Genomic DNA, 26,249 nt, shown 5'->3' with positions numbered 1-26,249 from the left:
CTATATTATACTGCGGCCAGGCACGAAGGCGAACGCCAAACAACAACGTAGTCATCGTGCCTGACCGTAGTATTTTTTTTTAGGAATATCAAGAAACTAGGAAAAAAATTTATAATTTATGAAATTTTTGCACGGGTACTTACATATGTAGGTGTTTACGAAAAAAATGACTAGGTAATTTGCATGTAGTTAGGTAATTAAAAAAAAAAGTCTGTATCTTTGTACATTTGGCATTGAATTAATATATGTAGTATATTTTAAAATAATAAATTTTAATGAAAATTGCAATAAATGTATAAATAATTTTTAAAATATAAAAAAAATACATTTTTATTTATTTACATTCGAGTATATATATCTTGGTAATTAATATTGTTGATATCTGATTTTTATAATCTGTCCTTAAGAATTTCCCATCAACATGGAAACATCACTCTTTATTTTAAGTACAGGAGTGTATAAAAAATAAATCAAACTTAATAATTTTATTGAAGTTTTAATAAACATGCCGTACAAGGTGTCATTTTAGTAAATTAGCCACGAAAAAAATGATTTTGACTAGAATTATTTTTGGCGAATTTTGCCGAAAGAAATGGAGCTATTGCTTTTGAATTGATGATAAAATTTTGAAAAAGTTTCTCCAGATGATCATCGATCCTCCCTAATAGACGTCAAAAATGACCATCGTTAAAAGTTTGTATATGCATGTATATACGTTTATGTGTCTGTAAACTCTCTAGCGGTCGCATTTTAAATCCGATTTGAATAAAATTTGGTACCAAGAAGAGTTTTGGTATTTGAAAGGTCAAGTTCGTTAATGAGAAAAATCGACAGACAAACAGGGGATTGAGGGAGGGGGTAAAAAAGTACACTTGTGGTTTTTTATCTAGACGCTTTGTTTTCGAAATAATTATTCTTGGAAAACTAAATATGTAATATTCGATTTTAAGAATAAATTGTTATTTTTTCAATCTCTGAGGGAATAAAATATTGCCTATATGAATATTTTTTCAATCTCTTCGCTAACGCAGCTTCGGCTTTAGCTTTCTCAGCAAAAAAATGTTTTTGCTCAAAGATTTTTAAACCAATTTTGTTAAGACGCAAAATGTTTAATCATATCGTGTGTGACCATATCGAAAGGAGTTGTATTGAAACAAAGTTTTGTTTGATCAGTATACAATAAAAATATTTTTATACAAAACGTCCTTAGACAAAACGTTTTTTGAATCCGAGTGCTTGCGAATAGGGGATTAAAATTTTTTTGCATTAGTGGGGCGAAAATATTTCAAAAATTTAAATACAACTCTTTCCTAGAGGAAGTTTTTACAAGTTTGAAAATTTCTACAAATACAATTAACGATGAAAAATTTCGAACAGTATTTTTTATCAAAATAATTTAGCCAAATGGTTCTTGCAATGAATGATTGTGTCAGTTTTAATGGAAAATTTTTGTTGATGATGTAATGGAAAATTCTTAGAAAGAAAAAAAACTGACTACTATGTTGCCGTTTTTTTTCAAGCATATTGTATGTTTCTTCACTGTTTTTGTGTCAGATTTTTACTAAAAGATAAAGAATTCTTTTTTAAATATTTATTTTTAATGAGTTGCTAACTTTATTGTAGATATATGATTGGTATAGAGTTAGTCATCTTTCCATTGTTTTTCATTAATTAATGGTTAATTTTTTTTATAGAGGAGGTAGGTAATTTAATTTTTACATATTTTTAAATAGGTAATTGTATAAATATTTTACATATTTGTTTTATTCATAAGGATTCATTAATTTTATAAATAATTAAATGATTAATGGAAAAATGTTATATATTAGACTTTCATGAGGCGTTAATTAATCTAGCAAAAAAATTGTTTATCAAATTCTATTTTATGAATATTTAAATTTAATTTGTTTAATTTACTTTGTAACTTGGGATTTTAAACTGATATAAAATTTTAAGTCATTTATTTAAAAGATGTTTAAAAATTTGCCAACAGTATGTCAATTTTTTCTTTCTAAGAAATTTTAACTAAGCACATCATCAACAGAATTTTTTATTAATAAAATTAATAATAAACAAAAAATTAAAAACTCGATTGCGAAAAATCTGAAAAGAAAAAAACAAGTCCAGTAGTTTACATAGCGGCTTCATTAGATTGGGCCCCATTATTGGGAATATTTAAGCCGGTCTAGATTTTAAAGGTCTCCGAATTTTAAAGCCATTATGTAAACCACTGGACTTATTTCTTCTTTTTTTCAGATTTTATTTACTCAGTCGGGTTTATGATTTCTTAATTGTTTATTTTATTTTAGACTTTTTAGTGTCCCGACACCCTTTTGTTAAACTATATTAAAACTCTTTAAACCAATTTGTTATTTCAAATTAAATTTAAACATATTTGATATTCTCTTTTAATTTCCTTTATTTTGATACTCTATTCGATAGGTTTGGATAATTTTTTGTATTAATGCATTAATACTTCGCCCCAAAAATCAGCCATTTTCTTTTTTTTCCCTTCTAAGGAAATTTTGGTTTTTAAGACGAATATAACGATATTATAATTGTGAAAATCCATTGGGCTATTTGAAAGATACATACATACATACAAGGTACGCATGGAAAATATAACCACTCCTTGACAGTCGCGTAAAAAGCGTCTTTTTTTTTAATTTTCTAAAATTTTACACGATAATTCTTCGATTTTGTACAATAATAAATACTGGACTTAAGGTCGTTTATAAATAATCTGATATCATGGATATCAGATTATATGAATCTGGGCCTGGGAATCCTTATATGAATCTGGGCCTTATATGAACGTTTTTTATTTTTACAAAAAAAGCTTTAAAAACACTTTACACGTATACATTCCAAATGCAAAAAAATCAAGACATGCGTTAAAACAGAAAATATGGATGTTTTAAATAGAAAAAAAAAAATGGAATAGTGTAACGACTATTTTTTTTTAAGGTGGTTCAATCAGAAACTCATTATGGAGTTCAACGTTTAAAAAAATTTTAGTGATGATGGTGATTAATTATAAAAGATTACTTATTACTGGGTCTCTCTTAATAAGTTTTTAAATCATATCAAACTTTATTGAAAAAAATAGTATATTAATATTATCAAAATTTACTTTTACGAATTAAAAAGTGTGATAACCGAACCACCTTAACAAATTTAAAAAAAATTATACATACTACTACAATTACCTGTATGATACGGTGATAATGCTGGATCTAGAACATTTGCTCCAAGTTTCATTTCTTGCATACTGATCGGTGCCAAAGGTGTTAAAGAACCAGATCCTATTGTATTAATTTAATATAATGCCATTAATAATAATATTTCTAAAATTATTTCTATACATTTAAAATATATATGACATTATATCAAAGTTAAATGTTCAATATGTATCTTTTTTTTTTTTATTGATTGGCCATCAAATATATAGATAATTTTTTTTTAACAAAAAATATTAAACCATAATTTTTACGTGAGACATTCGAATTTTTTTTTCTTGTCGTTTTTATAAATAATAATTTACTAAAGTTTACTACGTGATTTAATTCTTTGTTGGTAAATAAAAAAAAAATTGTCATGCAAAAAATTTACATGGAGGACAACACAAGACAAAATAAAATGACTGACTCACAATTGAAAAAAAATTACAAAAACAAACATGCGCTGGACGTCTAAGTTTAAACAATCAACCAATTTCTTACCGTCTTTTTCGTTGTGAATTAAATTCATTGTGTTTTTTTTTTTGTGTGAAAAGGATACTTAATTTTTAAATACATTTCATTTCATTTTTCGATTTTCAGGTAAAATTTTAAATAATTTCGTCCCTTTGAAATATTGGGAATCTTGTTGTTGAGGTACACAAGATAAAGAAGATGCATGTTTTTTAAATTTTATTTTTTTCGAAAGTTTAGGTACTAAAAATTACTTAAAAACTGAAAAAAATTTGGTTTTTCAATTGTTTTTAATGTAATTGAAAATGGTTTTTTAAACTCTAAATTCAAAAGCCAGTGACGTCAAAACATCGTTTTAGCAACGCCACTGCTCGGAGAAATGATAAAATAACATGCAGAATATATATGGTTTGTTTCTAAACTAGCTTTTACTATTTTGTAACGTAATTTTCTATAGAAACAAGCTGTAAAGTGTAAATTTAGCGTGATTTCGATTGGTCACTACCGTTTTTTTATTCAACAATTATTTTTTATTAATAATTAATAAAAAAAATTTATTATTAATTAAAAAAAAATTAATGCAAGGACTTTGTTGCGCCAAAACTATTAAGATAACATTCGGAAACTAACCTGTTACGAAACGAGTGTATTGAAATGTATTTAGAAATAAAGTATCTAATTTTCAATTAAATTTTTGAAAAATATTACTTAAAATTTACAATATAACCATAAATTTTCCTTACCTAAAGATCCTCCTCCAATTGGCGGCGTATAAATGCTATTTGTACCACATTGTGTTTGTGACATTGTACTAATTGAATCATACAGATCCGCCGCTGAAGTGACACCTGGATTTGTTGTAAAACCACCACTGTGTGAATCATAATAACCACCGGTAGTGGGTCCACCTGAACCAGGACCTCCAGGTCCATTAGCACCACCACCGCCACCTAATTCTGACAGTAACTTATGTTCATCTTTGATACTCCATTTGCTTGACCATAGCTATTAAAGAGTAAATAGGCAAAAATTAGTTGAATGAACATAATAAATCAGGTACCTAAAGGAATTAGTACTTCGAAAAAATTTTGTAACTTACATTTGAATATAATTGGTCCCCATTATATTGTGTCCTTTGTCTTTTTAAGTCATCATCCGGGTGACCGCCATTTAAATCACGATTTTCGTCTGTAAAAAAAAAGAAAATTTGAAAATAGTTGGTCATATTTGTATATACCTATATATTAATTGGTACGAAAGTTTGGTGGAAGAGTTAACATGGGTTATTCCAGAATTTACTGGACCTAAACCATCTTTTCGAAAAATTATTGAAAACAAGAAACGCTAACATCCTGTTGCGAATTTTTTTTTGTCACTCTGTAAATTTAATAGTTACACATAGACACTCAAAAATATAACAAATAAAAAAAAATGTATATTTAATACCACTTTGGTTTTAATGATGACCATTCACATGAAATGGGCACTATTTTCAACATAAAGAGAAAATGTTTTCTTGTTATAAAACTTCTAAGACAATAACAATATAGTTTTGGTTTTAATATTATGGCCTAAAACTCTCCTCCTGTATAACCATATAATATACTTACATAAGACAACAGAGGGTTGTTAGGTTAGGGCTGGGTATCAGGGTGGTGAATTTATGAAACCTATTCATTGGTTGATACTTGGTGGTTTTATAAGATATACCATTCAGATGAAGTAATGTCCAACAGGAAAGTGGCGACAAGCCTTATAGGGTAGATATCCGGTTCCGTGTCCAATGTTGTTATGTCCTATAACGGTATATTATACCGGAATCTTACAAGGAGTTTGTGCTTACCAGCTTTAATAATAAATATCTAACAACTACTATCATCTAAGACTTTGTGTTTTATTATTGTTTCTCAGAGGATTGTATTATACAAGTTTTATACTTTCTAGAAATGTACATTGAAAACTTTTATTACAAACACAAGAGAAGGATATATTATTTATAGTTCCTGCCCCTGTCTTTACTGTATTTACTATTATTTATTTGTGTATGTGTTGTGTTTAGATTTTCTAAGTATTGTTTTCGAATAAAAAAAAAATACTAACTCGAAAATTGTACAGATGATCAATTATTGTTTACATGGAAAATATCTTTTAGGATTATGCAACCGCTACCGACACATTTGTTAAAGAATAAATTAAAATATAAGTTTATTATGAGCGTATTTCAATTTTCTTTTGAGATTATACAATATTTTTAGAGCAAAAAGTTATTTAACTTCCTAGGTAGTAAAGACTACGGTAAAATCATCAAGTATTTTATCAAAACTTTAAAGTTTTTTATCAATTAAACACTCATTTGAGTGTCGAATTTATTCAATTCAATTTTTTTCATTGGCAGACTTTTATAAATTCTCAAAGGGCGGTAAAATTAACCATAGAATTTAAATTCATCGTGAGTTCACAGTCTAATGTAACAGGTTATAATGATTAGGCATTCTTTACTAATTTATTTATTTACTAGCTTTTACCCACGACTTCGCTTGTGATAATGATTCATTTCTACGAATTCCCTAAATGATTCATTTAGAGAACCTAATTTTACCTCACTTATCCGCTCTATATACTACTCACAATATAGACACTGCCAACTTTGAAAACCTATTTGCTACTCTTCCACTCGCTTGGACTCGCTTAGGGCCCCCACTAAACATCAATTTTACTACCACCTTTTTGGAAAATAACGCGGATTTGGTCATTGAACTCGTTGCGCTCCCATAAAGAATAAAATAAAAAAGAGGTGCAATAAACTCTTGTTTTGAACTATGATCACATATATTAATTTTTACATTTCTTACTTCAAAAATGAAAAGTTTCATATAAATTAACACTCTCTTTTTTATTACCTCCTTAAAGAATGAATTTTTTGAAAATAGCCATACAGTAAACTTTTGTTTTGAATTATGAGCTTATGTCTCATTTTTTACATTTTAACTTCAAAATTGAAACTCTCATTTTAACACTTTAGGACGATGAATTTCCAAAAATCTCTTCTTGATACTAACTCACATCAATTAAGGAACGTTTGTACAAAATTTCACACTTCTAGACCCAGCGATTTCATCTGTGCGTTGATTCATCAGTCAGTCTCTTTTTTTATACATATTAATGTGAATACGGTTGAACTGAATTGACTTTCATGATGATCGAATTAGATGTAATGGTAATATTTTTTCATTCGAAGTTGCAAGTTAATATGTGCTGGTGGAGGCGCAGGGAAATAAAAGAAAGTTTTAAAAATTATTGTCAATTTTTATATTAAATGAAAATATTTTATTTGGGGTGTGCATTTTTGCTTATACCTACTATTTTACACAAATAAATAAAATTGCAACATCGAAGAAACTCAACTACACAATTAACCTACGAAATGAATATACCTAATTAGATTATAAAACAAAATATCTTTGATATATATATTTTAACAATTTTAACGTTTAATATAACAATATTTATAATTATATAAACAAAATATAATATAATAAACATATAATACCTATATATATATATATGTATATATATGATTTGATATGATATGAGAATTTCTCTCTGTTCTATATAAAATGTATGATTGTCCTAAGTGTATTAAAATTCACTGGTTCGTAACAGTTTTAACTCTTATTATTATGATTATTATTATTATTATTGTCAATTTATTAATAGTCTCAGAGAATAATGAGAGTTGATATGTTTGTATCTGTATTGTTGAAATTATTAAATTTGAAAATTGTTTTTGACTATGAAAATAACAATTTACTTTATAATAATATAATTATATTTCTGTGTCCACAAGTATAAAATCCTTTATTGAAATTATTTGTGAAAAATGTAGAAATTGTGAAATACTCAAAAGTCAACTTAAAGACATACAATTCAGAGGTGATTTGTTAAATTTTATTTGAAGCTAAGTAAGATAAACACAAATTGATTACCAAATATTGGCTTTTACTAATTTTTATATTCCTAGAAATTCAATTTTTAAATTTAAATTTATCGAATTAACGAAGAATTTTTATCATAATTATACAAGAAATGGTGGCTATCGGTGCTAGCCCTATAAAGCTTAAAAAGAAAAGAGTCGATAAATTCCGGTGTTCTTCGATAATTATTTCAGTTTTTTTTGTTTACTAGTATTTGCACACAATTTTTCAGAATTTTTCAGTTGTCTTTCATTCTTCATTATAGTAATTTTGATGAAAAATTACTGCAATTTTCTACAATTTTGCTTATGATAAATATATTTGAGAAATTTCAAATTTCTGCAACTGGTTTTCAAAACAGATATTCGATTTCTAGGCGAATGTATAATACTTTTTTAGCAGAAAATAGAAGCAACATTATATTGTTTACAAATTTATTTTCAGAATTATAAATTAAAAATATGTTTCATAAAAAATAAAATATTCCATATATAAAAAAAATTCATTTTTTGTTTTAGATTTTTGAATACCGTCTATGTGTATATAATAATCAGGGATGCTAGAGTATATCCTTTTATACAGCGTGTTTTAGAAAATAAAATAAAGTTTTAATAATAAACTTTCGTAGCACTTGATTTTGATCGTTGAGTTATTATTTGGAGTTTTATTTACACAGGAATATTGATATCTTCGAGCACGGTTCCTTATACTAGCATCAATTTTCCTAGTAACGAAGAGCTCTGACGCTAATATAGAAACACCGCGAAGTGTAGAAGAAGTTAATTACCGTACTCTTAACTCTCCAAAATTGTAAATTTTATTCGTTTTTTTGTCTATTGCTTGGAAATCCCAAAGTCCTAAGGTAGTTCCCTGTTTTAGTGAAGGTTGTGAAAACATGCTCTTATATTCGTGCACTTTTTGTGACAACAGTGTACAAAATACTAAGACATTGTATCTATTCATATAATCAATACACATAAAACTGCAAATTGCTTATATTTTCCAAAAATGGTGCAAGGACTGTTCTTGCCACCAACAAATTTACCATAAATTAGTCTTTAAATGCGTAAATTAGTGTTTAAACAAAACTTTTAGATAAGCTTTTGCATTGTTATTGAAATAAATACAATAAAATAATTTGTTGTGAAATGTTTATAAAAAGTTTGGTGGTTTTGAAGAATTTATTTTTTTAACTTTGTGATAATTATTGTATTTTATCTTTAAGGTTTTCTATAATTTGTTGGTAATGTTTTACATACTTACTTTTAACTTAAAAGTAAAAAATGTTTGTAAAGTATTATATGAATAAATTTAGCTACTGACGATGGTTGCATTGCAATTGAAATATCGATATTTAGCGAAATCTGAGTCTGTTGAATATTTTTTAATTATATTTTTTAAATAAAATTTCTTAATATGTGTACAATTTTATTTCGAGTATTGTGGTAGAGTAAATATAGCATTTGCATGATTTTTCCCGAAACAGCCTGTATATTCTATGTGCATTATCGATACATAAAAGTTAATTCAGTTTGCATTGAAAACCCACAGGACCAGTCAATATAATCGCAATAAAGCAGTTATATGTAGTACGTGTATATATATTTATATATTGCACATGTCATATATATACTACATACATGAATATGTTTCTACATATCCATATGTATCCATCAAACTCTTGGCATATATATATTCCATATGTTCAAAATCACAAATGATGATTAATTCAAATAAACTGCAAATCCATTAAAAAATATTTTTAATTTTGCATAGAAGTGGAATTAAAATAAACAAATTGACAAAAAAAAAATTTGTACAGCTATATGAATTTCGGTGAAAATGTGTTTTTTGTTCACAATTTTGTTAATTATTTTTAGTTAATAATTTTGACTTACGTATAGAAAATTCAAGTTGGCTTCAAAATATGAAACGTTAAAAATCCCTCTAACTATCAGACATTTCTAGCAATCAAGATAATGGCTTCATATAAAATTCCGTTTTGCAAGAAAGAGGCGGACAATAATTTTTGTAAGTTTATAATTTCTTGGTTTTCTTTTTATAATTTTGAAAGGCTTCAAAATCTTGAAAGTACATCTTAGTGTATTAAACATATCGATTTTTAATAAAAATAAAAAAAGTATTCAATCAGAAATGTATTTTAACAATTGAATTTAGCCGATTGAAATCTATTTTTGGTAGTACGACTACCAAGGTAATTTTAGATTTAGGTTGAAATTATTTGTACCTGATTTTTTGGGTTGAAATTATTTGTACGTTGATGATGAATTTTGTTATGAACTTCATGAATGTAGACGAAAAATAAGAATATAATTTTTCGATATGTGCCTTGATTTTCGATATGTACCTTGATATCGAAAACTAAATAATGAAACAAAATTTTCACTTTTGAAAATTACTGCATATATCAAAATATTGTATTCTTACTTTTCGTCTTATATTGTCAAGTTATAACTGGGTTGGTTCTTAAATAATTGACAAATATACTCACTTGTAAAGGAAAATTAGCGATTTAATTATTTGCTTGTCCAAAATTAGAATTATATGCGAGGGTCCTACATCAATGAACTCATTATACAAAAATTTCTGCGAAGACGACTATTGGTCTGTTTAATATACAGCTCAGAACCATAATTAGTAGGGATTTCTACACACTTGTTTATTATACGTTGCATATAGCTATTTTATAGAATTCAAAAAAAATTCAATATAATTTTATCTCCTTATAATGAATAATTTTTACCCCAATCACCCCTACTTTTACCAAAGTTCACTTGTTATTATGGGTGGCGTGATCGTCAGCTAATGCGAAACGAGAATGAGGTAAATCCATATTTTGTGTAGCTTGATTTAAATTAAAAATATTAATAAAAAACAAAACGGATTTAACGAAATAAAATATAGGGGAGTATTGGGTTTTCATATTACATATATAAAAGAAGAATAATAATTATTTTGTGTGTTAGTTAATTTTCTCAATTTACAACAAAACACTTGTTGTTGTCCGAGAGAATGAATGCAGACAGAGTTAAGTTTATATCATTTTAATTGGATGACCCTTGTTTTCACAATAATGTTTGGCGGTACTCTAAGGGACTATACTATTTACTACTACTTTTTGAAGAGTTAAAATACAATCGTATCATCATATCCCATGGGATATATAGGATGTGTATTGCCTTTGTTCTTTGAACAACTCATGTACAGATATGTTGGCATTGGTATAGAGTAAAGTAAAAGAATGGACACAAAATATTCTAAAGGGACTTTATATTTCAACATTTATATACAAAATTGTTTTTCTCTTATATATATACGTTTCGGGTATATATCTTTTCTCATTCGATGACGTCGGCATATAAACACACACACTCATATAAAAGGAAATCATTTTTATCCTTTTGGTTTACAAATATTCTATTTTACACCAGTAATTTAATTAAAAGATAGACATATATATGTATAGGTATAATATCCTTTAAGTCAATTACAGTTCGATGTATATAAAAAGGGATCCTTTTTCAGTTTACCATACTTTGCTAAGGTAAATTATATAGTACCTATTGATGAAAATCGACGTCCGTATTTAATTTCTCTATTTTCTTTAAGTTAAGAACTTATACCTAAAGAAATCATGAAAAAATGAAGAATTGCTTGAATCAGGTGATGGTGTTTCCTTGAATCATTTTAGGTTGTGGAAAAAAAAGTGTTAAAAAGTCTTTTTTATAAAGACCATAGTTTTTTAAGGAAGAATAATTTTACTTAAATTAATCCAGGAATTAAATCAAAAGTCAAAACGATAATTCACGAAGAGCTCTCTTGTTAATGGTTTATGGGATCTAGAAACCACCCGTTTTTCACATAGAGCAGAACTACGGAGCAAGGTTGTAAGACGTTTTGGCCAAAAGCGAATAGATATGGATAATTGACAGTTTACAGTAAATTTAAAATCTAAAAATGTTAAAAAAATTTTTATTATACATTTTTTGTTATGATAATTTTGTGAATTCACTAATTTTTGACTTTTATTAATAGCACAGGAAACGGTACAAGGTTGAACTTCACCCATCTAATAGCCAGATGAGACAAATTTATGTTATGAAATTTTTTTGATTTTTAAACATTCCTATCATAGTTTTTTTATCGGTATGTTTTTACTTAAATTAAATTTAATCAATTTTTTTCATGAACGGTTTCTATACATTTTCGTAATTAAATTATCTTTCTGATACCAATTTTGATTGGTTAACAGATCGGTGTAGATCTGTTCATACAACATGAAAAGTTAAGTCAATATAGGTAACTACATCAATCTGTTAACCAATCGAAATTGGTATCAAAAGAAAGATAGTTTAATTACGAAAATAATGATATAAGCTTTCCTGAAAAAACCGTTCTTGGTAAAAATAGATTAAAATTTATTTAATAAAAAATAATCATGAACACTTTTCGATAGAAAAGCTATATGATAGGAGTGAAAAAATCAATAAAATTTTATAAAAAATATGTCCCATCTGGTTATCAGATGAGTAAAGTTCAACTTAATACATCATAGACCATAAAATGGTTTTGCATTATCTCATTATTTATTTACTAATTAACTGCCATTATTTGGTCACATAAATAAAGCTTGCTAAGGTTGAAAAACTTATGCCAGTGCTTGCCATTGAAAAACTACTGAAGATATCGGGGTTCGTTTTAACAATTTCTTTGTAATATTTCAATGACCATTTCGTAAATGTAATAATGGCCAGAAGCTATTGTTGGAGGATCAGCAAAGCTCTTAATCACAAGCTTGGAGAAACAATAAATTTAATTATGTTTTAATTTAACTTTGAGCTAGATTTGCCAGAAACTAATTTTAAAACTAACTAGCTTTCAGTTTTATTTTGCTAAATATACTAAACAAATGATTCTGTTAAAAGAAGATCTATTAAGCATCAACTGGCTTCAAGTTTAGAGACAAAATTCCTTAAAAAAATTCCAAAACAAAAGATTCGTATTGCTTAAGAAACAAAAAGCTCCCACTTTTAAGAAAAAAAAGTATATCCATCAATTACCATCAATTAATTTTATTAACACCACCAATAAAAGTTAATGCCAAAAATAATAATAATTTTCAAAAAGACGTTTCATAATAATATGAAAGCTTTATCTATTATTTTCCATACAATTTAATTAATATACCGTATAATTAGAGTTATAATAAGTTATTTGTGTGAGTGAATGAGTTAAAATTAAACCACTAAAAATATGGGTGAACAAATTATGAGAAGATGAATAATATATCAAAAATTGTTTTTACTCTGTAAAATATATTCTACCACATGAATATCACTACTATACTGTATGTATATTACGAACTGTATAACATTGTGTATATGGTATTGGTTACGGACCAATCAGGGAGAAGCCGCGAGATGAAGACATCAAACGGCCGCGTTGCTATGCAACCAACCCGCCGTGAAACATTCGTCCAATTCATTACTCCTATTATAATACATGATATATATAGGATAATATATGATATCATTCATACCTATATGAATGTTTAGTCTTGCTTTATACAAAATAAATATTACCGATAAGTTCCAAATTTGTTCATAATCTAGGCTTAGTACTTGTAAAATTATATCAAGAGCTAGATCAACTCAATTTTGATGGATTTTGATCGTAATCTTGTGTGTCGCATTTAAGATGAAGACACCCTCATATTTTTGTTATTTATAGGAATATCGTTTTGAAATTTTCCACAGTCATACATGGATCACATTTTTTAAGATATTTAACCGAAAACTGAACTTTAAACTCTGATTTCGGTTAAGTATCTTAAAAAATGTGACCCATCATCCTGTATGACTGTGCTTGCATAACGAAAATTTGAGGGTGTTCTCAAATTATTTTACCTGTTTATCCCAAAGTCCACCCTGAGTTATCCCTTATGCTATGACATCCTTGAGTAAATCAACGACGGTAAATTTTTTAAGCCTCTCCCAGCAATCTGAAAATCTGTGATGACCTTTTATTCCCTATCTACGTTGTTAAAAATTGTTTTCCCTACCGCAGGCCTCTTGGATCAATGAATCGATTCCTGGTTGTCGATATAGACCACTTTGTACGAAGATTGTACGAAAGAACAGACGGCAAACGATGGACTTACGAACAACTGTATCTTTTCGTTTTAAGAAGTTTACTTTACTTTAAGAACTTCTTGTGTTTCGAAAATATAGTTGGGCCTCGATTTAATTTCTTAAATAAAAATTGTGGTTCAAGTGTCCAATAAGACAACAAATAAATAAAATTTTTTATTTTAAAAGTCAACTATGCTAATGTATGTAAATCAAATTTGATTAGGAAAGTTCAAACATATAAAGTACCTTCTGCTTTATAAGAGGAATTGGCTTAAAACTCTGAGATAAATCTTTAACTTTCGTTTAGTCTTTCTTCTATCTACTGTGTTACAGACAGATACAAAAAAACTAATGCAAAAACCTGTCACTAATCAACCGTCAAATTACATTCAAAATCTTTGGAAACGAAAATAAAAACTAAAAAAAAGCGTAAATATTAAATTGTTCAACTGTATGTCACCTAAAATTCTCTCTGTCAGTCTCTCCACTACCACCATTATAACATACCCAAATATTACACTCTCACTTTGTTACATGTTACCAACACAACAAGAGCACACAAATAGAGGAAAATTTGTATATAATGTAAAGTGTTGGACCTTGGTACAACAGGGCAAAGTGTTTTCTATGAAACTACAACTATACGAAGGGAAAATTTACTTACAATAACGCAAGCAACCGAGAGAGTTTTTATTCATGTGCTTTTGTTTTTAAGTAAGTTAGAAATAAAGAATTATTATAGTGTAAAGAGCGAAGAAAATTATATTATTAAAAGTTGCATAACGTGTTTGGAGTATTAAATCACATTCTACCTAAATGATTGCTCATTTTCTACATAAAGTATAATGTTGAGGAGGTAAAGTTGGAATACTTGTATCATGTACTTTGGATTAAAACAACGTATTATACCACTGATTAATTATTATAGGCAGGTTCTTAATCCTACAATTATTATCCTCCCAATTAAGTTGGCTTGAATAACTTATCGTAGTAAAAGTGGAAAGAAAGAAGTCATTTCCCTTGGGAGTCAGAAAAAAAAAATCTGAGAAGAGGATGCCTATAAGCGGAACTTTTGAAGTATAGGGATGATTATGCTAAAGACAGTTTTAATCGACAACTGTCTAATTTTTCAACAAAAATGCAGTATTAGTGTTAAGGAATAATGGTGCCAATAATTTGTGATCGTAGGTACAACACTCTCAAATATAAACGTAGCACATTCAAACCAATAGTACCAACCACCATACCAAAAACCAATACATACCTAATAACTATAACAACAAAATATTTTGGGGTTCTATATATTATGGTATAATATTTGCATGCATCGCCATTTTGTAATTTTCGGTATTGTTCTATGTGTGTGTGTACGTATGTATGTTTGTATGTATATGTTGAGAAGTCATAACGAAAATATAACAAGCATATGCTTACTACAACGGAACGGGGAATGACTTTGTTATTATTACAATATAATATTAGTCCTGTATAGTATATAGGGGAGTCTTTAGTTTAGTAACTTTCTGTTAGAAAGTTATTCTATTTATCTTGAAAATTGAAATAAAAAATTTTATGATTTCTGAAGGTTTAGAGGTCAACCCTGGTAGCTCAGTTGGTTATGGCGTAACCAACTACGTAATAATTCCGTCCGCGGTATACCTAGGGTAGCGGGTTCGATTTCCGCCGTCACGACTAAAATTTAGTGCATGGTATATGCATGAAGGGGGTGCACTCAGCCTTCGAAAATAATTGAGAAGCTGATAAGTGAAATAATTAGCGGAAAAGGTGGTAAAACACATATGGTATCACAATGTGCTCTATAGCCTAAGTATGTCCTTCGTGGACAGCCAATATAATCTAACCTAAAGGTTTTGAGATGTTTGCAATGACTGAGATAATGTATAGGTTTTTGTTCTGTATGCTTAAGTTCAACTCAATGCTATCAAATTGAATTGGTTCAGTAACTGTTAATAAAATATAAAATCACATATATTATTAAAATAAACTAAAATGTTTACTTAGCAAAAGCCACGCGGTGAATCAATATGAATTTAGTATTATTTAAATTTAATACAGTTTCAATTGTGTAGATGCTGATTACACTATCAAACTGTTAAACTGGACTTAATACCATAACAAAACATTAAAATTGAAATGAAATTGGTTAAAAATCGAAAAAGTTAAAAAGTTTTAAAGATTATTATCCGTCTTTTCAAAGAAAAACTTATTTTTATATGTATAATGGTTCAACTATTATATCTAACTCTTTATTATAGGAGTTTTAAATGTTCATACTTTGTGTATTCTCAAAAACCAACTTAACCATCCTGTCCGGGAAGTAAAAATCCTCTCTCTGAAGTAAAAAAAAAAGCGTATCATCTTTGTTATTGAATATTTAATTTTAGTTATTGATACCATTTTATTAAATAATGAATACTTTTTTATAAGTAATATAATTGAAAAATAAGAATTTGTAATTGGTGTGAATTGGTAGTACTTACATAATTCATGTAAAAATTATTTGTAAAAAGAAAAAGGAATTAATTTGGAATGAATACAAGCATTTATGGAATCAGAAACTCATTGGTCTGATTTTCACCGATCATACCCACCATGATTGTATATAAGTTTGCTGTTTCAAACATTATAGAAACGATATTTGTTCTATATCCTTATCTAATCTCACTCAATACTCTTACTCTTTGTCTTCTCATTTTCCATCTGTAGATATACAAACTTAGTGCCTTTGTTATGTCATCAAAGATTATTATTATTATTATTATTATTATTATATAATGTAATATTATGGATAATATTTGAGAATGGAAATTTTGTTTATTGAATTTATTGCTTGTATTACTTATTGATATATCTGTTTGATAATATTCTGCATATCGGAAAATTTATTATACAGATATGGTTGCCAAATAATAAATCAGTAGAAGCAAGGAAAGAATAGAACTGACAGATACAGAAAGAGTGTCATTTTGAAAATTTTTGCCTTTATAAATTAGACTGCCTCTCGACTTAAAGGAGTCGGTATAAGTGAGAGTCCAGTTTTTCACATGGACAATTATTTATTTTGTCAATAACAGCACTCTTATACCAAACGCCGGTCGTTGTTTATTTATCAGACTAAGCACATACCAAAGAAGCAAGTTTAAAGCAAGTTAAAGACGCTCGGATTTATTATCAATTTTAAGATAAGGCTCTATAAGCTAGAAAAAATGTTCAATAGGGCTTTTCATTTAAAAAATAATTTTGTTGTTGTTTCGGACCGATGTTCATAATCATATGTAGATTTTCATAAATTGAACAGTTTTTTGACAACTGTGTAGAGTAAGAAAAGCTGTTGCTTATCCAGGTTCGACTTTGTAATCATAAATTGAACTTTTTTTTTATATACGAATGATTGATATTCAATTGTCTGCGAGCTTTACGACCGATTTTGGCATAAAATTAGAAATGATCATTGGCTTTTACAAAGTTTTAAGAAATTTATGTATATTTGAACTTTGCCAGGTACAAAAAATTATCATTCAATCCGTTTTTTGGTGGAAGCGTTGGTTAATTGTCTCATTCCAATCTAGTTATTTTTTAAAATATAACATGTTAACAACCATTTTTGTGGTAGAAATGTTTATATGGTTGTAATTTAGCGTATGATGAATGTACCAACTGAAATACCTGTCAGGAAGGTATGATAGAATTAAATTTCGCTCGACGTATATATAGAAAAATTCTACACCGATGTCAATATTTGAGAGCTTAAAAAAACAATTGAAATCACATTTAGGTTAGGTTACGTGATATTGGCTGTCCACGAAGGACACACTGAGGCTATAGAGCCCATTGTGATACCATATATGTGTTTTACTTTTCGCTTATAATTTCATTTATCAGCTCCTCAATTTCAGAGGCTGAGTGCACCTCCTTCATGCATATAACATACACTACATCAGCCGGCCATCACAACTATTATTTAAGTTAATATTGTTGCGACCGCGAGAATCGAACCCGCTACCCTAAGCATACCGCGGATGGAATTGGCTACGCCTTAACCAACTGAGCTAATAGGGTGAAATCACGTTTACGTATGAGAAAAATTTGAATACTTTGACATAATGTTAAAAACAACATTCAGTTCGAGTATGATACCGTTTTACTTAAATTTTTGCAATATTATTTTTCAAGGTTCGAAGAATTCAAAATTCTAAACTCAAAATCTTTGAAAGTCATAAACTACTAAAATCAAATATATTATAACCAATCAAAATATTTATGGAACGTTTGATTAATATAATATTAAAAGATAAAATATGTAACTTAATATTAGTAAAAAATTTGATATTTTAATTTAATTCATTTTTTATTTTCAAAGTTACAATTCTTGTAATTTAATACTTCTATAAAAAAATAAGCACATATATCCATTTCTTTTTATGTAATTGTAAATAATAATATTAATATTGCTGTAAAGCTGTATAATAATAATAATAATAGCAACAGTATAGTGAAGTGAGTGGCTGAACCATAAATAATCACCCCTCAAATTACTTTATCAAATTGTCAAAATATAAATTTATAAATCTCACGCTTTCTGACTTTCCAATGATTTGCGCCACCAAACACCCCTTCTTTCATAAAGTATACGATTCGTTTTTTTAAGTGAGAAATATTTTTTATTATTTACGGTCTTCATTAAGGCTTAATTCAAGTTCAAATCTTTTAAAAACCATCACATATATGAGGTTAATCAAAATAGGGTATTCTACTATGTTTGAAAAAGTACTTCAAAATTTCGGTTTTCCTAATAACAAGTCACAAGAAAATATATTTCGGCAAAATAAACATGCTTTCTTGCGATAAAATTAAATTAATTTTAAATATTTTTTATTCTCACAACGCTGTCAGTCAGTTTGGTGACGTAATATTGGTAAAAACAACAGTCGTATATGTAATTATTATATGTATAAAGTTGATGGTAACATAACCTACAATGACTTAATATCAAAATATTTGAGTTTATTTCTACATAAATTTTAATTTTTATCAAATTTTATAAATTATTTTTCACTACCGAAAGAATTTTTTTGGGTGGTATCATTTTAATGCGAACGTTCTGAAGTCTGAATTCTCAAATAAGTGTCAGGTCATTCAATGATACAGTTAGTTTTTGAAGTATGAAAATTTGATATCAAAGTACAAATATAGTCTTTCAAGTATGGAAATTTGCTATCAAGATTTGAAATATCGGTTCATGCTGTTACGCTTACCAGCTTAAAGTAAACTTTGTGGAAACTCTTAACTCCTTTACAATATGTAAAAGAAACTAAAATAAACAAGGCTTTTCCATCAAAGAGTAAAATTTATTGTTCATAAAATTAACCGTGGGATATAAATGAAATGACCAAATTTTTATTCTCTATATAATACCACTCTGATCTTCTAACGCGAAAGTTTTGTGATACCCTATCTAGACTAAATAGGATACTTAATGTAAAAACTTAAAATTTCAAGGAGGTAGGAAGCATGAAGTAATAGAAAAAATTTTGCACTTACCATGATCATCAATTCGTTTCCTTTTAATACTGTTACCATTTGGATCACTATGATGATGTATACCCAATATACCGTTTATGCTATAAGATCCGGCACGTTGATCTACACCCGTGCTTCCACCTAATTGCGTTGTACCACCTGAACCCGCATGAGCTATTACTGATACAGGCCCACCAGTTCCTGAATTACCATTGCCAACAGAATTATTATTTCCGGGAGGTGGTCCATTACTACCCAAATTTGTTTGATTATTCGCAGCTGCTGCCGCTTGTTGCTGGTGATGTACATGTTTCGCTTTTTCCGCTGCTTTATTTCTAACAATTCTGTAATAACAAAGTAAGAGTAATTAGTAAAGAGCAATATTTGAATGTAATTGTTTAAAAAATCACTAAAGGTATAAAAGCAACCTAAAGGATCTTATCGATTGCAGAGCAAAAGCAAGAATAGATATGGCAACTTCGAAATATTTATGTTATTGCTCGAAACTTATAACCAAAGATTGACAGCAGTAGGAGAAAAAGACTACTGAATCATAAGAAGAAGCTGGTTTGCATAACTATACTTAAAAACAGGGGAACCACAAATATTAACTTCTGCAGGAAATCCGACGAGGAAGAAGACACAACGAATAAATCGAATATAATGAGCTTCGCTAAAGTTGGAAACGCCGAGTAAGTAACACTATAGCAAAAGCAGTGCTTAATCCAAATCCGAAGAAAGCTGTACTCAAACCTGCAAGCCAAAGCTTTGAATAGTGATCTATATATGCGTCATGTCATTTGAAAGTTTTCAATGGTAGATACGATTGAGGAAGTTAAGTTCTGATACTTGATTAATTTTAAGAAACCATTCATGAACTTTTGTGGAACTACAGATGAGGAAGAATATTAATAAATTTTTAGTTTAATTTGATTTTGATTTATTATTTAAATAATAAAAGTCAATAATTAATATTAAGAGTCATAATTAAAATTAAACAAAATGACCCTCGACAGGTCATTTACATAAACACCTCCGTGAACTATTTCTTTTTGATTTTATTATTTTAAAAACAATTTTTATCCATTAAGTAATAAATAATATTTTTTTGATTGTTAATTAATCAGAAATGAATAATATTATAATCATAATCAAATTTAATCAATCATAATCATAACGAAACAATTGAAAAGAGATACAAAAATATCATATTATAGTTGTTGACTTGTGGATAAAACATTTTTGGTACAAAATATAAAGTACATTATGAAAATGAAAACATTAATATAATAATAATAAATACACATGGCCATTGTAACATAGTTTTAGACACGTGGCAAAGACACGTGACTTCGCGGTTGTTTGCATATTTTGATGATGAAGTATATTAAGGGTTTGTTTTTTTGGGTATATATTGAAAGAGGTGAGGGTGGTTTTAGCGTTAAAATTATAAAATAAATTAAATGTCAAATGACAATAAGTTTTTTTTATTTTTTGAAATCCACAACGAATTAAAAAAATATCTAGAAATAATTTGATTTTAAGAATTTTTTCCCATAAATTGTACTTTACAATGTGTGATATCCGTTAATGATTCTTTAATATGTAGAATATTTGGATTATTTATGGTATGCTGTTTTCGGGTGGTGAATAATTAACTGAATGGCTTTCTGACAATAGAGTTTATGTAATCTCAACTTGAAGTTCGTGTAAAACTCTAAAGCGTAGACGCGGAGAGTAAAAATTGTTTTTTTATATATTTTAAAAAAAATTTTATTAAAAAGTTTGTTTAAGCTCTTTGCAATAAAACAAACTACCACAAACTACCTTTTCGAATGAAATTTTAATTAGCAAGTAAGTACTGGGCTTAAAAGTAAAGACTACCGCGTTATAGCTTCCACCTCTCTTGGTAAAATATATGTACAGAATTTAAATTTTTTTAAACTTTTATATAATTCATTGATTAGAACAAATGGCCATGAATTATATCTCGCTCACAATTTTTCAGAAATCTTTAATTAATGGTTTAAAATGATTCTCGTAGATGGCGTAAGTGTCATATAAAATTCATGTTTTTTTTTTTTTTTTTTTTTTTAATTTAAAAAAAATATATCTTTATAAATTATAGCTCATGTGTTAGTCTGATGAATGGGTTATAATATTGCACAGCTTCATTCAAATCCATTCACTAGTTTTAGAGTGGAAGCGTAAACACACAAACACACAAACAAACAAACAAACATCCTTACTTTCACATTTTTAATTATATCTCAAGAATGATGCGGTCAATAATTTTGTTTTTTTTTCTTTTAAACTTATAACAAATAGATGAATGTTTAGTTAATTCTTTAAAAATATCTTAAATTTAGTTTTTTTTATACAATTACAAAACTTGTTAAAAGCACAACAAAACACATACTTGTCCTATGCCCTCCATGTTACTTAACAGAACTTAAAATGAATTTATCTCGAGTTAGAGACGGTCAATCGACTTCAAATTTTTATGGCAAAAACAGTCTTAAATGCAAAGAAGAAATATTTGCTTGTTATAAGAACATCAAGAGACAAATAAACGCTCTAACTTTAGTTAAGTAATTTTTGTTCACTGTGTATTAAACAAAAATAAACCAAACTTAAACTATTTGTTATTTACGGAGATTAAAAATATAAGACATATTCCATATATCAAAAAATTAACGATAATAACAGCGCATTACGTTACTCTTTAACTTTTAAGTCGATGGAGTTTAAAACACACAAACTAAGTAATATTTCTTTCAAGTTTTATCTGTAAATATTCATTTTATATTCTTATATATTATACAAAAAAGTATCTACTACATAATATATTTTATTCGTATTTTAATGCTCAATTGTAGATATATAAGTATAAAATTGTCAAGTTAACTATAATAGTACTTAGTTACTTGCTCGAACAATAAATGAAGGAACATATTATACATAGAATATAGGTAGATATTACTAGGTATGAACAGAACGCGAACTAATAAAATGTTTGCTATTTCAACACACCTTTGGGACACATTGGGATGTTATACTAGAATGATTATACTATACCATTGGGATTAAATCATATAATATACTTGGATATTATATAATCATATATAAAAGCAATATTATATTATATTATTATATTATATTATAGAAATGTTTAGTGTATTAAAAAAATACGGTTTTAGAGATTTATTTTTTGTTAAATACTATGAAATTATTATTTTTTTAACTTATACATCATATTTGTTATGCCTTTGAATCTTTTGCTAATAGTAGCTAGTTAAAAAATTGAAAATTCAAATAAGAACGAAAACTTTTCTCAAACAAGTGTAATTGATATTATCTCTTTGCCAAAAATCCTTACTTAATATTATAAATGCGAAAATAACATCTGTCTGTCTGTGTGTTAAGAAATGTCGCCTAAACTACCGAATCGATTTAAATGAAATTTGTTACATAGATAGTCTAGAACCTGAGAAAGGACATAGACTTCATTTTAATGCGAAAAAGGGCTGTAAGGGGCTGAAATAGAAGGTGCAAGTTTGTATGGAAATTACGTTATTTTTATAACTGAAAGATTGAAACTTATTTTTTAGACTTTTGATTAGATATAAATAAGTACAACATTCTCAGTTTGTGAAAATTGAATATTTACTTTGAATGTTTTTTGGGTGATGACGTCGGCAAAAAAAGCTTACGGCCCAGAAAATAGGAAATACAGGGAATTATGGAGTCTATATAAACTGTGAGACTGAAATTAACGCAAAAATGCCAAATAGGTGTTCATTTAGAAAGGTGAAAGCAACAGAGGATATAAACTAGGCCACAGCCTTCAAGATATATGCCTTCAAGACATAGATGTAGGTTCTAGGTACTACCGATTTGAAAAATTATTTCACTTCATTATCAGCAAGTAAAATGAACAGTTTAAAAAAAATAGGGCTCCGCACCAAAATAATAAAAGTGACGAAATTGTGAACAAAATAGGATAAGTGAAGGTTATAACACAGTAATCTTTGTATTTAAAATCGAATCTGCACAGCGAAACGGGTAGTTCACAGCTAGTTAATTTATATACCAACATTTAATTTAAAATTGTAAATTGTTGAATATTTATATTTATAGAAAGATATTTTAAGCATATCAAATTTAACCGAAGCATAGTGATGTGATTTTCTGAGTGAATACTAACTCTGTTCATTGATGCATTGAAGCATTTTCCACTTTGTCTTTCGAAATGTATGTTTACGCATATTCAAACCCTTGAAGAAATATTCAAAATAGTAGAATATATATTTAACACAAGATTACTTCCACTAGCAATTTCCATATCATAAAGTTTAAAGAAATCGGAGCCGACTAAGCTCTAAATACCCTCAACAATCTTGTTGAATGTGTTGGAACGTCTATCACTTAATTCTGATTGCTCATGGTTTAAGAAACTATCTTATTTAATTTTTTTTTCATTTGTAAATAAAAATAAACATTTGAATTTGTTTAAACTTTTAACTATCTATTTAAATAAAAAGTTGTTACGAGACGCATTTACAAATATATTGTATGGCAAGTTCAATTTTCATTTTATTTTGTAATCAAACTGCCTTTAGAATCAAATAAATAAGTTGTAAAAAAGTTCTTTTCTGTCTCCAGGTGACAAAAAGTATTCAGAGGAAAAATCTTTTCATGTTTTTTTTAGGGGACGTGTGAATAAGGCTAGGAAATGCATTGCATAGTAGAAATTTTTTTATGCCCTTTGTAAGTGATATTGACTTAAGTTTTGGTAATTTTTATTAAGTTGCTAATTATTTTAAAAACACACTGTATCAGTACGCCTACAACATTAAAAAAAAAGAATATGTATAAATATGTTTGTTTAACAAAAAAAATTATATTAATTTAGTAAAACGGGGCAATGAAATGCGAGACGGATTACCGGGGCAAAATAATAATGGGTAGGTATAATATAACTTCCAACATTCATTTATTTGTGGTTTCTGGTTTTAGGTATTCAACAAAATACCGTACAATAAAATATACTTTTTTGTTTTTTTTTGTGTGTAAATTTAAAAAAAAAAAACGCATTTTGTTGTATCGTTATAATATAAACCGCCCATTTATAAATTCAAATCACATTTTACAAAAGTTACATGAAAACAATTAGACAAATTGGTAATTTAGTGTGTATTATATACCAAGTGTTTACTTAAAAATTTCATTGTTTAGGTAGCCTCTGTCGGATTTAATTATTCATTTCTGTATCACAGATTTTAAGCACCTATCATCGCAGTTATAATCGCTTGTACTCAAACCTTTAATTTTATTCAAAGTTAAACTTTAGAGTGGATTTTTAATTTCTTAATTGGATAAATTTCTATATTGATATATTGTAGTCAAACTTATTTTCGAGTATACGGAAAATTTAGTATTTTTGTATAAACATAAAAATCTCTGTATAAATTATAAAACAAATAGTCAGACGTTAAGTCTCATAGATTTAAAGCTTAAAGCTCGACAAAACAAATCTTTATTTTCATGAAAGTTTTCAATGAACATAGTGTATAATTTATAAAATAAACATTATCAGCTCAGCGTTAAATAAACCTATGTTATTAATCTTTTCGCATGCAAAACAAATTAGTATCCATGTGTGTTTTAAACAAAGATGGTTATATTGAAACAATATAATTTATTAAATAAAGATGCATGTATATACAGTTTAAAAGGATACACCTGTTGATAGGTATATGTTTATGGGTAAAGTGTTGTACCTGGAATCACTTTTCAATTTCTTGAAAAGTATTACTATCAAAGTATTACTTTGTTAACTATTATTATTATTGTTAGTTATTATGTGTGAAGTTACTAATTAGATGGCCAGTAGCCGAAATGACTGCCCATGTGCAATTTTTCAGCGCAAAATCTACAGAATTGTTCTGTTTATATACAAGTTGGTCTTTGTATATTAAATCATTGCTGCTGTTTAATAAATATGCTTACTTTTGGAGTCATTTATTTAATTAAATAATTGGATAACCACCCGCCCTCCCCTAAAATCTTGCTTTTCGTCTTATATTATCCAAAATAAGACCATCCAAATTAGGAGCATCCAAATTGAAAAAAAATTTTTTTTTAAATTTTTGTCCCCACTTGTGTGCTTATACATCCTTAATTAGTTGGGCACAATGGTTTTTTTTTGTTTTCAATAATTTATTGAAGTTTTAACTTTAAATAGTTTTTTTTTTTTTTATATTTCCATTTACTTGTTTTGTTGAAGTCTATGAAAACATATCATCCATCTGAAAACATATCATTGCCATAAGACCAATGTTAAATATGCCTACTTTTGAAGTCAATTATTTAAATAATCGGATATTGGACTAATTAATAAACTTAGTCCAACTTCATATTAAAAAAAATCAAGCCATTTATCAAAAATTGCCCTAGCGCTCGTACATCCTTAAAAACTTATTATTAAATATTATTCAAGGTACAACACTATCCCATAATATATTTATTTGGGTATTGTTTATATAATAATATGTTATTTACAATATTTTATTTGTGTTGATGTTTTAAACCACCCCCAAGTGTGTGCTTTATGAACACGGTAGAAGCATCATGCATGCATAGGCCACAGAGTGCTTTATTACGTAGTGTGAAGGTGAAATACGAGTGTGGTGTTTATGTCCACTTCACTATCACTATAAATAAAATTATTTATCTGATTGATAATTATCGGTCATACGTTTAAGGTGTAGTATTTAGTTAATTTAATATGCACACACGTTTAATTTATTAGTTTTACATAAAAATGATTTCCTACCCCATGCATTTATTATTTATTAATGATTATAGTTATTAATTGAATTGTTCCT

General features: G+C 27.7%; 1 protein-coding gene across 1 annotated transcript in view; it reads right to left on the bottom strand.

Annotated features, from left to right (window-relative positions):
• Positions 1-26,249, bottom strand: part of LOC123292220 (paired box protein Pax-5) — a 248,552-nt gene that overhangs the window by 1,792 nt on the left and 220,511 nt on the right. The window contains exons 6-9 of the mRNA XM_044872788.1: positions 19,381-19,703; positions 4,792-4,880; positions 4,436-4,697; positions 3,210-3,305 (exon numbers count right to left, since the gene is read on the bottom strand). Of these exons, the coding sequence (XP_044728723.1) occupies positions 3,210-3,305; positions 4,436-4,697; positions 4,792-4,880; positions 19,381-19,703 (770 nt within the window). The remainder of the gene's footprint in view (positions 1-3,209; positions 3,306-4,435; positions 4,698-4,791; positions 4,881-19,380; positions 19,704-26,249) is intronic.

Source organism: Chrysoperla carnea, chromosome 2 (assembly GCF_905475395.1).
Source record: "Chrysoperla carnea chromosome 2, inChrCarn1.1, whole genome shotgun sequence".
Lineage (NCBI taxonomy): Eukaryota > Metazoa > Arthropoda > Insecta > Neuroptera > Chrysopidae > Chrysoperla > Chrysoperla carnea.
Note: the sequence above shows the minus strand (reverse complement) of the source record. Positions and strands in the feature narration are given on the sequence as shown.